This window comes from Apteryx mantelli, chromosome 1, assembly GCF_036417845.1.
Source record: "Apteryx mantelli isolate bAptMan1 chromosome 1, bAptMan1.hap1, whole genome shotgun sequence".
Taxonomy (NCBI): Eukaryota; Metazoa; Chordata; class Aves; order Apterygiformes; family Apterygidae; genus Apteryx; species Apteryx mantelli.
In genome coordinates this window covers 112,599,822-112,614,252 of record NC_089978.1, presented here as the reverse complement: position 1 = coordinate 112,614,252, position 14,431 = coordinate 112,599,822, and the positions used below count along the sequence as shown (strand labels likewise).

Below are 14,431 nucleotides of genomic sequence, written 5' to 3'. Positions count from 1 at the left end.
AAAATTGTAACTAAAATAAATTTATATAACATAATGGATATTTTTTCATTTTTATTTCCACCAATAACTCTCATTATTATAGCTCAGAATTAAATAGCTCCCAAGAACTATATTTTTAGTAAAAGAAGAAGAATTTTTTCAAGTCTTTCAAGTAGCATTGATATTTTTTCCTTTTTTTTTTAAACAGAAATGCAGCCCTGAAGAGGATGTTTTTGTCTTTAGTAAATTAACATATTCCTGGTTTAGCAGGTGAGAATTTAATAAACTGTTTGTTGATGTTCATTGATGCTTACTGAATTACAGAGCACACACCTACATTCCATACCTTCATCAGACTTGATCTAGAGTCTGAGCCTAAGATTGCTGTTAGCTTCCTGTACAAAAATCAGTTTTCAACTTTTATAAATCGTATTAAAGTATTTCCTAGAATATTGCTTCTACATAGAAATAGCCATTGTATGTGTTACCTGATTTCATTACTTAAAACAGATAAATACTTCACGCTTGTTAATGACACCTGGAACTAAGGATCTAAATGTTATTTTCACAATAGACAATATTTTTAGATAATGGGATATAAACTGCCAAATTAGGCTATTCTTTTTATTTATTATCCATGTTTGGAAATAAGGTTTTCTTTGTACCCCAGATAGAGCCGTAGGTGTGATGTAACAATTTTCTAGATCTGCAGGAACAAATATTCATTAATATATCTAAGGTGTTTTCCAAGTAGCTGATTTCATGCTTGATTTCTTCCCTTTATGACAGGTCATATGTCCTTGTTACTGTAGATCACCTGTTCACAAGCACCACTAAAGTCCCTCTGCTTCTTGGGGAATTTTTCCACCCAAAAATAGGAACTGAAAGTTCAACTATATCAAGTTATGCAGCTTCCTGTCACTTAATAGTCACAATGTATTTCAAACAACTTCATGTGTTGGCTCCTGACTATTACTCATTCCTGCTGTTTTTGAGCCAGGCACATACTGAACAATTCAAAAATCTAAGAATGAGGGGAAAAAACATTTTAAGAGTATTACAACTACTTCTTGCTTTATTCAATACCATTAATTTTAGGGAAAAACTGAAAATAGTATTTGCTATTAGTAAATTGAGACAAAACAATTGGATTATTTCAGGCACTCAGAGTTTTTGGTGAAACCCCGGCCCTACTGAAGTTAAAGTTCTCTGTCAGTTTCAAGGATGCTATGATTTTACCAATTTGCACATTGCTAGAGCATAAATATAATTTTTCAGTTTTCCTACAAAAGTTTGGCAATATACTGAATGCAGTGCTTTTATATGGCATTTCTTTGTTCATTTTCTTTATTTCACAATGTTCACCCAAATTGCAAATGTCAAATCAAGGCTATCCTTTATAGTTTTTAATCATTTCCACAAAGTTTAGCAAATGAGAAGAAAAAAATATGTATGATTTCTGTTCTGCTCAGTGAGAGTTTGTTTAGCTATGAAATAATTAACGATGTAATTAATTTAATACTTAAATATTAGAATAGCTGTGTACCCTCTTTCCAGCCACAAGCAAACAATTATTAAATGTATACTTGCCTTAAGTGCTTGCACTCTAAATGAAGATGTCTCAATTATTATATAATAAACCTGTAATGCCATGCGATGTTTCCTTAGCCTTGAGGCAGTTTGAGATTCCAGTATGAGGGGCATTTGGTAAATCTATTTATCCTTTGTCGTAGCAATGGATTTTTGGAACTGAGATCAATAGAAACTATTATTTAGGGATATTGTGTAACTCAAGTACCGGCTGGTCAGCTCTCCTCATCTTCGTCTTTGTTGGCAGTCTTCATAAGAAGCTGTGTTATTTTTGCCTTGATTTAATGAGCTTAAGATATTTTACTTTGTCTTAATGTTGCAGCTTCAGCAGACATTGGGATGGCCCTTGGGGACAGTAGGCTGCATCCCCACCAGAAATTTATAACTTCCAACAAAGTGTTTCTGAGTCCTGTGCTAAGCAAGTGGCACGCATGTTAGTGCCGAGTCCAGCACTGGCAGGATACTCTACCCTGGGAGTGCACACTGGAAAAGCAAGTACACTGCACTTGCATAGCAGCCCTCTGGCGAGGAAAATCACTCTGATAGACACTTTCATTGACACTCGAGTGTGTCCTGACTTTGATTCTTAGATGTTTGAGACTTCCTTTAAGTTGAAGCACTTTGGCAATGTTAGACTTCTTGCATTTTCCTTGTCTCAGAAATGGTACAGCATGGTTTGCTTTGAGTTAAAATTTGTCAGGCTCTTCAAAAAAATAGATCTTCTATTATTTTTTGAAATGGAGTTCCTGTGGGATCAGTGTATTTATCAGCCATGTTTGACCATTTTAATATTGATTTGCCTTTTTTTTTTTTTTAACTTAAATGAATAACAACATAACATTTTAAGAAATGAGGATCTACTGTAAGAAAATTTCCATTGTATTGGTGGCAAAACCCAGTGGTTTAAGGTTGTTACCTTGGTTTAAGATGAGTCACAACATAATGCAGTCCTGTGATGAAAAAAATATTTCTTTTCAGGTCATAATAGTAACTGAGTAATTATGCTAAATAGATTTGTTTTGAAAGAATTTATTTTATCTCTAAAGAAATACAATATTTTCCTACAAAGAAATACAGGATAAGAAATGTGGACAGACTCTGAGGTGCAGACTCTTGAGTTTCCTCAGAATTTGCTATTTGGGGTTTTCTTACTTCCAGTGAATTTCATTATATTTAAGCTGACGATAACTAGGTGCCACTGTTTAGTCTGCAGCCTCTTAAAGAGTTGCGTTGATTATGTTGAATGTGGAGTTTATTTGTATACCAGACATGATATTGTTAACTTTTTGAGTTAGAATTTCTGCTTTTGTGTGCTGTATTTTATGCTGTCTAAATTCATTGCTTTCTTTCAGACTAATATCTATAGGCTATAAGAAGCCATTGGAGAGGGATGACCTGTTTGAACTGAATGAAGGTGATTCGCCATACAGTGTGTGTCCTAACTTTGAAAAGCAATGGAGGAAGGAAATGCAAAAATCAACCACTGGATTAAAGGTAGTGATAATTCTGACAGTAGGCAAAATTCTTTCCTAAATTTAAGGAATCTAGATTCTGGAGGAGATTTCTAAAACCCTGTTGTTTGCTGAACAGCCCACATTTTGTAGATTATAAAGGCCAATCAATATTGTAATCATTCTATTGGGGCTATAGGATTTTTCTGAATTGTTTAAGTTATATTAAATTATTTCTTAATTGTTTAAATTAAACATTGTTTTGGGAGCACCTGGGTCTTACCACAAGCAGTTGTATATTAACACAAAGTATATTAGAAGAGTTAGGAAGTTTAAGACTTTATCGGGAGAGCAAGATTCAACCAAAAACTGTAATGAGAGATTTTGGGTTTTTTGCCTGAGTTTGCCTGTCTGATTTCCATATAAATCCTTGACATTTTCAGTTACAATTATTTATTACTTTGTTGTTGTTAAAGTGCACTGTGAGCTCCATAATGTTAGGAAGTTCACAGGAGAGAGGACCTTATCTGTAAATCCAGGAAGAGTGTAGCTTTTGTTTTAAATGACCAAGAAGAGGGCTCCTGCAGAGTTTGGCTTTACGGCATTTCTTCAGTACTTCTTTTTTGTATTTATAGATTTGTCCTTTCTTCTACTGATCGTATACTCATCAGCACACTACCTACCAAAAGCATTCAGAAATATTTTTCAGTTAGGGTAATTTTTAGTTCAAGTACCGTTGTTACAACCTAACTAATCTGTAGAAAATAACCTGTCCTTCATTATTGTAATAGCTAAGAACAGCTGCATTACTCTTTTTTGAGCCCTTGCAAGAATATTTGCAATTGTTTATAAGCTAAATTCAAATTGAAAAAGAATAAATTACTCAACAACTGAAAATATTCTGAAAAAAAAGAAAGGGTATTCCGCCTTAAATGTAGAAGTTGTTGTAAGCCTGCTATAAATGATAATGCATCTCAGTCTACCTTGAAGATTTCCTCTGTTGTACCCATCCAAGTTTTTGACCTGTGATAATCATTTGAGGATTAAAGTAATTTCTAATGATAATTGTGGGTGGTTGAGACAACCTGAGAAACCATATTTACCCTTTCCTAAAAGACTGCTAGCCGGACCAAATAAAACTACACTTAATTTGTTACATAAAAGCTTTTCTTCCGTTTTCAATGTAGGAAATTCACTTCTTTGGATCATAAGTGCAGTGATGGCTTTAGATGGACACTAATATAAATTTTATATTGGGGGAGGAGAGAGAACATCATTTCTTCCCTTAATTCTGTACATATTTTTGTAATTTCACAGGCTTCCTACATCAAAAGAATGCTATTTAAGAAAACAAGTTTCTGTAAACCATCTTTGGTTTTCCCACTGTGGCAAACATTTAAATTTTTGTTGATTAAAGTTGCCTTTCTGAAAGTTGCAGCTGATATTCTGGCTTTCATGGGTCCACAGATAATGAAGTAAGTTTTTAATGTACTTCACTTTATGTTCAAAGAGTAACAGAATAATAAAGCTAAAGGATTGCCAGTATCAAAACCAAACTAAACAACAACTTAGTTTGCTAAGGTGGTTTTTCAGTGATTATCTCTATGTGATCTAATGAAGGAAAGCTCAAAGAATCAGGAGTTTCTTAGCCAAAGGACTGAGGCAAAAGCAATAGAAGTTCTACTCCAAAATATTATACTTAAGTATGTAATGTACTTAAATATAAAATCAAATACAAAAACAAATTCAATGCAAAGATGTTTGACTTCCCTCCTTTTTTGTCAATTCTTTCCATCTCTATTTTTCAACAAAGCCCTTAAATATACAATAATATCTACAGCTTCATCATTTAATGGAAAGCTGCAATGACTCTGTTGTTATAATGTTGTTGGTACCATAAGTGGAATGGGGTTGATTTTTATAAATCGTGGTAACCAAGGAGGTGTTAAGCATTTGTCAAACACTAATGTGTTTACAATAGCTAATGAACAGAATTACTGTTAACCACCATACTATACCCTGTATCAGAGTAATCCTATAGTATGCTTGGTTATTGAACAAAACTGTTAACAATAAAATCTTTTTGAAGACCTCACAGTTTTTGGTTATTTAAGAAAACCTATTACTAGCACAAAAATAAGAATTAATTTTCCTCCAGATTCTTCCCTCCTTCCCTCTCCCCCCCCCATAGTTGGTAGATGTGGCATTTGTAACCAGAAATATCTTATTAAAATGTGATTTTTTTCTTTTTTGCCATTCTGTATTTGTAGTGCATTGTCAGTGAAGTCAGCAATAGTAAATTCATCTCTAGAGTAGTATTTGAGAATTGTTTCTAAGCTGACAAAGTGTAAAACAGATAAATGCTGCCTTTTTTAACATAGTATTTCTTCATGGCCTTCTAGCATATCTGGGAACAAAACAGATTAATTAAATAAGTTGCCAATATATCCATTTATTAAACTTTCTGTTGTCAGATGTTGATTTGATGCATAGATTTTAAAATTTACTTTGCTTCATTTTTCAGAGCACTGATAATGTTGAGTGAAAATCACCCTGGTTCACATGGGAGTGGATATGGCTATGCTATTGCCCTTTTTTTTGTAGTTCTCTCTCAAACTCTCCTCCATCAGTTGTACCAGCGTAACAACATGCTTACTGCAGTCAAAATCAAGACTGCAGTTGTAGGCCTGATATACAAAAAGGTAATTATATATTCTACTTGCCCTTCAAAACAACCAACAAAATAAACCCTCAATTTAAAAAAATACTATATTTATCAGCATGTTCAAAACCCAGGATGTTATAGACTGCTGATGGCAGGCTAACAGATTGACTTTATATTTTGATGATTATTTATTTATAATAATTTCGAATTTCAGCAGTGTTTCTACTCTAATCCTGCAATCAGATACTCGATCAGCCACCTGTACAGAGATAATATTAGAGATACGTGAAGAAACTGGAATCTTCCTGTTGTGATTAGGGCTAATTTCCCCAAATTTACTGAATGAGCTGGGAAAACTTTATAGGCTGGATGTCTGGATACAAGTAAGCATGCAGGTGATCACTGTTTTACTATACAGTGGTAGTGAATAGAAGAAGGTGAGGTTGGCCAAATTGTCACCTGTGGAGAATGAAAGTTTTCTCCCCTATTTTAGTGAAACTGATTTTCAGTTGATTTGGATATTCAGTAAGTTAGACATTTTTTCTCACTTTTTTTTTAAAGATGGTGAACTGCTGTGGAACTGTACATATAACTTATCCCACCTTTAATGAAATATCTTGGGGGCCCTGTGCCGCTTTTGCAAGGGATGTTGGTGCTAATAGCGCAGTAGTAAAAGCAGTTGTGTCTGACCTGCAAAACATTAAAACATTTACTATAATGTTAATTTATAGTATATGAGATGAAGCTAGTTTCTGTGTGCTGCACCCTCAGTTTACTTTGTTATGAATGAGGCAAGCTGATATGTTACTGCAGTATTTACCTGGTAAGCATCAGTTAAGGAAGACAAGAAATAATTCAAGTCCAAAATAAATGACTGTGTCTTCTCAATTAATTTAAAAGACAATCTGTTTTCTCAAGAGATTCAAACAAATCTTATGGCACAGATTTCTTGGGTGTTTTCTGAAGCAGTACACAAGATTTCACTTGTCAGTTATGATGCAAGAGAAAGAGGAATTCTTCTTTCATGTCCCATACCAAAGTGTGTTGGGGAGGGAGGGAACAGGGGAGCAGTACGAGGCTCCTGTTGGGGTGGGCAGGTCTGGTAGCAAGTTTCCACAGCTACGGGGCAGAAGTATAGTTTCTTCTTCACTCTGAATAGTCAGTTAATGACTGGCAGATCAGGTTGTGTTTGCCATGTGGAATGATGAAGTGTGGTGCTTCAGCACAGCCCTGGTAGTTGAAGGAGTTGCAGATGGCACAGTGGAAAAATGCCAGGCACCAACTGGGAGGGGAGAGAAAGAGATAAAGAGTGTATATGTATGTGTGTGTATGTCTGTCTGTGTCTGTCCCCATACACCTGGGACTTGTGGTGCCTGCCTGCTGCACTGTGACTCAACCTGTGCTTGCTGGGAAGCCTGCCGTTCCCAGTTCCTGCACTGGGAGGTTCTAAGCTAGCCCAGAGCTGAAGCTTTCTAGGCTCTGTTTGCACCACAGTGGCCTATTTATTTGATGTAAAGAGCTGCAAGTCTGTTTCAGTGAGTTCAGCTTTGCTCTACTGTTTGTTGTCCTTTTTTTAGTTCCTCCTGGGTGCCTAAAGACAGCAGTTCCAGAAACCCATGAAAACTGTTGCTTTCTGTGACTTCTACTCTGTGTAATTTCTGGTTGCAGGCCTTAACTTTAGCAAATTCCTCACGTCAAAACTATACAACTGGGGAAATTGTTAACCTGATGTCAGCAGATACTCAGCAGCTCATGGAGCTAACTGTAAACCTCAACCTCCTGTGGTCAGCACCTTTTCAGATCCTCATGGCTATCATCTTTCTCTGGCAAGAACTTGGCCCCTCCGTCCTAGCAGGTGTTGCAGTACTTCTTTTGGTCATACCTATAAACGCACTCATTGCAGCCAAAGTAAAAAGTCTGAAGGTGAGACACGTAAATAGGCATAGTAAGGGGAGGTTAAGTTGTCATGATACAGGAAGTTGTTTTTTTTTTAATTTTGCATGTATAAGAATAGTATTGGTACATCTAAATTAAAAACAATAAACAACCCTAAGCCAAGGCTGTTTTTCACTGAGGAGGGAAGCATAACTGCAGAAAAAAATGCTTATGTTTGATAGCTAAACTAGTATTGAGATTGGATACCTAAATTTTCATTATACTAAAAGAATATCTTTGTATTAGTAAAATTGTATGACTTGATCTAGGAAACAATTACATTTTTACATATTACATGAGTAATTCCATTAAATACAGGATTTTGGAGGATTATAGCCCTCTTTCACCTCTATTATCGAGGCTAAGCAGCTTACTCAAGGTTAGCACATTCTCTGGAGTTTAGGGAATTCCTACAGAGGTGCTACATGTGCTCTGTCTTTTCTGCTTCTCTCGTGCAACAGTTCTCTTGGCACTGTAGTGTCCACTTCCATGATTGACAATTTCTGTGATCTCCACTAAGAAAAATATTACAACCCTAACTTTTGAATTGCTACTGAGGCTATTATTTATCTTTGTCTTATTCTGCCTTTGATACCACCACATGCAGTGAAGACTCTGGATCTCCAGCACTTCTTTTGTAAAGCTGTGATGGTTCAAATAAATGGCAACAAAAGCCCTCACCTCTTTTGCATGTGCAGAAAGAATATACACAGTTAGATCCCTGCTGTGACATGAGAGATGGAGAAGAGTTAGAAAGGACAATAAAATTTGTCTAAATTTTGAAACTTGTTGTAGTATTTGAATAAGATTCAAAAGTTTAAAGAGGCTGTTTATTACTATTTTGGAATTGAGATGCAGAAGAGCCTGAATATAGCATAGGAGTGCAAAGAATTTGTGTGTGTGTTTTTTTTTTTTAAACTGGTTCTTTCAGTAACAATGTATTATCAGTGACAGAGGGAACTTTCTTCCGAACTCCTGTATATGTGCATATATATGTATATAGTTTTATGCACATATGGTGTTCCATATAACAGGCTTCCAATATGTAAGATTTTAATTCAATGTGAAGAAAATAATAGAGAAAGAAGCAAAGAAAGGACAAAGAGTTGGCATGCACTCCTTTAAGATATTTTAGCAGAAAATTGTTATTATAGTTTATTTAATAATTCTTTATCCTATATAATGAATTGTATGAATACATGCTTATCTGAAAATGATGTAACTGCAGTGGCAGTGTTGTTTTCAGCAAGACCAAATAACATAAAAGATATTTATTGCCTGAAGTATACTGCCTATTTCACTCTCCTTTTGCTCACTGAAAAATGGAAGCATTACTATCTTTTAACCAGAAAAGCCAAATGAGGTATTCAGATCAACGAGTCAAGCTTCTAAGTGAAATGTTACATGGAATTAAGGTAATGCCGCAACTAATGATTTTTTTTTTTTTGGTTTCTTTGTTAGCTTGTGAAGGTAGAAAGTATATTATTTATCAAACTAAGGTTTCATGAGTAGTCTTGCAGCTGAAATTGAGAAAAAAATTAAAGAGAAAATGTTTTAATATAATATACTTTAAAGTGTTTTTTAAGAAAAAAATTACTGGTTTAATTTGATTTGAAAAACTTATTACCCATAATATGGTAGTTTTACTACCACCTTTTTTTAATGAGAATATCAAATGTGTTAATAGATGACTGAAAACCCTTAACAGAATGAAATTTTAGTGCAGAAGGAAAATATGTTAAAATTGACTAGTTTTATTTGTTACTTAAGCTTCTATTTGAAATACCCCCACTCATCATTTATGATATGTAAGGGACATGTTGAAATGCATAGAAGAGGACTAGAACATAACTCAAAACTAGATTGTTCTTATGGAAGGTATCTCAAGTCTTGATTTCATTTGTAAAATGTTCAGATTTTTACAGTGTGGGATTGCTGAATATTTGTCAATGATATTTGGTGCATAAATTTATTTTCTGAAGCATGATCACTGCTTCTTTGTTTTATTGAAGTATCTTTTTTGTTTGATTTCTCTAGATTCTCAAACTTTATGCATGGGAGCCTTCATATCAAAAGAAGGTCATGAGCATTAGAGAACGTGAAGTAGATGTTTTGAAGTCATCTGGGTATCTGGCGACTTACTCCATGCTAACATTGACGTGTATTCCTTTTATGGTCTGTTTTATAATAGCACTCATTCATGCAGGACTGTTTCTCATAGGTTACCTATTGCTTTAGTAGCTGAATGCCTTACAAATGTTACCTCACAATGTCTCAAAGACATTAAGTTTATCGACACAATATATCTGAATTCACAGGTTCTAATAGTACTTATATGACTGGAGAGGAAGGAGACAGAGAGATTATAGATTGATCAAACTGTTAGCGATCTCTGCTACAAAGTCGTGAATTAAATCCAGATCTCCTGAATGTCATTTCAGTATTTTAATCAGACTTTTCCTATTGCATGGACAATCAAATGCCTTCTTTATACTTCTCCTTTTTGAAGTTTTAAGGGAACGTCCCTTCAATCTGTATTTTTTCGCATCCCCTTCCTATGCAGTAAAGCTCTAAATATAAGAAAAAAGAGTAACAAAAAGTATGAACCAAATTCATCCAAACCTGTTTCAGTGGAATTGTATCAGGAAGGCATTTGGAACTTCCCTTTAAATCCCTCTATTAAACTCCATCAGAAAGTAAATGGATCAAATTGGAACCTTCATTTGGGATAAATGACCACCATTAACTTCAGTCACACAAACTGGCACCTTGTTAGTGCTTAACTTGCAGTATGTAAGAGGTGAAGAGGAATATTCCTTAGGACCAGTGAGAGGGAGGATGGGGGTCATGCTTCTTCAGTCTGAGCCAGTGAGTGAGAGGAATTCACAAAGATCAAGCTGAGTGCAGTGAGATAATCAGCTCCTAAACTCAACAGAGACGCCATAGGACAGGAACTTAACTTTAGTCTTTTTTGGGTGATTCTGAAGGCTTGAGTATCTGTTGTGCAGGAGCCCAGCTCGCTCTGATGGGTACAGAAAGGAAGCCTAGGGAGCTTAGCCTCACCAAGCTCAGAGCAGCCACTGTGTACACCCACAAGGCCAATGGTGCACTCTCAGTCATCCTTAACAAAGCAAAGCCTTTAAGGCAACGCTGCCTTTTATGAAACATCTGGGTTACTGAACATGACTGCAGAGCATTCAAGTGAAACAGAAAGTGCCAACATCTTTGTTGGTATATTATAGGTTTAATTCACAACAAGAAGAATTTGGTCATCAATACATCAGGCAACTTTGGAACAGTAAAAAAGAAAAGAAATACTACCTTAATTTATTTTGCTAGTCAGAGGTTGAAGATAGTGATTTGCAGACATTTTTGGAGAAAACTCCAGGCGGTCAAAAATAAGACAATCTGTAGTAAATAGTTTTACTTTATGACCAATGTCACAGCAATGTGTAGCAAAACGAAAAAAAAAATCTGAATTTGCTGAAACATCCTGTTTCAATGTTTTCAAAACGAAAAAATCTGTTCCTTAGATGGGAAAGCTATTTATGTGATTTCATGTGTATTCAGCTGGGTCAAATACCATGGCCATGTATTTTGCTTAATAAAATTAAAGTGTTATTGCACTCTATAATGGAGTCATGCAGTAAACTTCATGTGCAGCAGATGCAAAAGAGTTCCTGTTCATAAGTGAACAGAAATACGATTTCACACCTCTCAATTGCAAAGAAAAATAATAGCTATGTATAAATTTTAGTTATAATGTGGTTTTGCTTCCAGATACATCTTTTCTATTTTTGGATTTAAAAGGTCTCACTGGCTACATTTGGAGTCTTCTTTCATGTGGATGAAGAGAATGTTTTAACAGCAAGTAAAGTTTTTACATCTATTTCTTTATTTAACATTCTGCGACTGCCATTGTTTGATTTACCGTCTGTCATCTCTGCTGTAGCTCAGGTAAACAGATTATGAATAGGGTGCTATGAAAGGCTCATATTTACCCTGGTCTTGATCTTCTGTGTCATGTGTTTCATCTATTTCTAGGAATGATTAAGTCAATTATTTTAAGTTATACTTTATTGAGATGAAACTGCACAGTATCTTTATGCAACATGAAACATGAAGGCTGTTTAAAAGGTGTCCCATGACCTTTTAAATGGGATGATAATGGCGTAGCATGCCTGGCCTTGACTGGGAGCCTGATCTGATTTCATTTATGGTCTACATGCTGCAAGGTCAAAAATTTTTCATAAGATTTAGTTCTAATAGCTTAAAACTTAGCACAAGCGTAAGTTAATTCATTGCATTTCATATCACAGAACAGCACAGTGCTGTGATATGAACAGCACAGTCTTTCAGCTTCATTTATTAAGAGATAGTTAGCATGCACAGTTTCTTAAAAAAAAAAAAAAGAACCCAAAGTGTTTTTACCATTGGTTTTTTGAAAACAGTCTCATTAAGTCATTAAGAAGAACCAGCCATTCAAAGATTTGCTATATGTTCTAATGTTGGATATGTCACGCATGCTCTGTTATTTTATAACTACCAAGCAATAGATCCTCAGAAAAAAAAAATTGTTTAGGCCTTTTGATTATGTAGTATTTAATCTAACAAAATAATTTTTACATAACCTGAACACCTTTGTTGTCTGTCTTTAGATAAGACAAGGAATCTGTTTTTTCCATATTGTTTAGAATTTTTAAAATATTATTTAAAAATTCAAATAGTATAAACATGTTGCTAGGATTGTATAGATTTGTTCATCTTGCAGACCAAAGTTTCTCTGAGCCGTTTAGAGGATTTTCTGTATGCTGAGGATCTTAATCCTGAAGATGTCAGCACAAACTACAGCGGAAGTAAGCCGTAGTTGTTTATTTTTCATTGCTTATTATTTTATATAGATGATGATTAAGAACCTCAACTGAGGGGATACATTTGCAAGTTGTTGCTCTTTTCTCTTTACTGCAACAGATCATGCTGTTGGATTTATTGGGGCTTCTTTCCGCTGGGATAAAAGTGGCCTACCAGTCTTAAAAAAGTAAGATATTTCTTAGTTATTTTTATGAGCTCCTTTACAGAATGTGAAGACTATGGAGATTGTGCTTGGAGTAGTTCATGATGGTACATATCAAAAAGAACATATGGTACTGTTTCCAGAGTAGCCCATGTGATCAGCTTGCTCTGGAAAGTCAAATCTGACCTAATCTCTCTGCTCCAAGAGTAACCAGAAAAAAAGCATATATTCCCCCACATAGCACTGTAGAAGTGCCAAGGAAAGCCAATACTCTTTTTCATTCCTTCTTACCTCCCCCCTTCCCTCCCTCCCCCCCCCCCCCAGTTTGCACAAGGGAGATTTAACAACTGTAATATCAATTTTTCCAGAATTGCTTCTTATGGTACGTTAACTGGCCAAATGCCCTTTTGTTGCTGTACTAACTGAGCCCACTGAAAGCATTTTAAATTGCCTACAAGTAAACTAATGGAGTTTATGTAGCCTTAACATTAGTCTTCTATTTAGATTGTGGCATCCTTTAGAAAGAACAAACAAACAAAAAATTGCTTATCTCACGGTGGTGTCTCATGCTTGAAAAACAACCTTCCTTTTTTTGTCATTTCTTAACGAGGTATTTTCTTAGGTGTAAATTGAGCCGTACTGCTACATGATGAACATGTTGGAGGGTTAGTAAGGAAATGAAAGGGAGTGACCAAGCTTCAGAGTGGCATGAAGAACCTATTTGATAAGCTCTGTTAAGTATCACTAAGACAGCTGAAGAGGTTACAGCCCACACAATCCAAACCCCTCACCACATGGTCTACCCTATTCCTCTCAGGATGGGGCCATCGCTTCCCATAACATGGCATTGGGTGTCCGAGTCTCAGCCACCATAGCCTGTAGTATAGTATCCAAGTATGAACCACCTTCAGCACCGTATACAGACTTCATTAAAGTCTGGTGTAGTCTCTACATACAGCCTTCTTTCTTTACCTCATTTGTGCTCCAAACTGCAGTCTGAAGGAACTGTGCTTATTTTAGCATAGGGACTTCAAATCAGAATGTGTGTAGATCCAGTTAGCGTGGAACACAGGTAAAGCCGGTGGCTCTGCTTCTATGCTCAAGTTTACAAGTACATACTGTACCCTGAACAGGTTCAGATTCCAACCACAGCTAATTTTGACAGCAAAGTCTATGGAAGATGGAGTCAGCCTTATTTACTCAAACAGCTATTTTTTTCCTTAATTGGGGTCACACACTGGCTACAGTAGATGCTATAACAGTGGTACACATTATGAGAATTCTAGGAGTTGATTAGCAGAGGAAGATGGAAATGAACCACAGGGCTGAGAATACTACTACTACTTATTGGTTAAACCGTCTTCCATTTGATTCTGTTGTGACCAAATGAAAGCCTAACTTCTTAACTTGCAGACAAATAAATGTATTCTTAAGGTCATTATTGCAAGTGTCTAAAGTGTACGTAGTCATAAAACTGAAGTGCTAATCCCTGATCGTTGTGAGGGTAAAATAGAATATTTCTTTCTTAGAGTGATCACAGCCCATATATTATGCAGTATTTACAGAGAGGGTAACTAATTTGTCTTCCTCAATGTTTCCAGTCTGAGTGTCAGCATTCCTGAAGGCTCTTTAGTTGCTGTTGTGGGACAGGTTGGATCTGGAAAGTCATCTTTTCTTTCTGCTATTCTTGGAGAAATGGAGAAGCTTGAAGGAACAGTTCAGAGACGAGTAAGGTTGTTTTTTTTTTTCCTCCGTAACAAAATTAAGTAGAATCTGCTTTTGGAAGTGAGTTTTTGC

At 35.6% G+C, this 14,431-nt stretch overlaps 1 protein-coding gene across 1 annotated transcript in view; it reads left to right on the top strand.

The window, feature by feature from the left end:
• The window catches only part of LOC106489410 (multidrug resistance-associated protein 1-like), a 37,582-nt gene that overhangs the window by 2,201 nt on the left and 20,950 nt on the right, over positions 1-14,431 (top strand). The window contains exons 2-12 of the mRNA XM_067299780.1: positions 188-249; positions 2,922-3,063; positions 4,338-4,495; positions 5,545-5,722; positions 7,354-7,608; positions 8,970-9,035; positions 9,658-9,795; positions 11,431-11,577; positions 12,392-12,476; positions 12,592-12,658; positions 14,236-14,362. Of these exons, the coding sequence (XP_067155881.1) occupies positions 188-249; positions 2,922-3,063; positions 4,338-4,495; positions 5,545-5,722; positions 7,354-7,608; positions 8,970-9,035; positions 9,658-9,795; positions 11,431-11,577; positions 12,392-12,476; positions 12,592-12,658; positions 14,236-14,362 (1,425 nt within the window). The remainder of the gene's footprint in view (positions 1-187; positions 250-2,921; positions 3,064-4,337; positions 4,496-5,544; positions 5,723-7,353; positions 7,609-8,969; positions 9,036-9,657; positions 9,796-11,430; positions 11,578-12,391; positions 12,477-12,591; positions 12,659-14,235; positions 14,363-14,431) is intronic.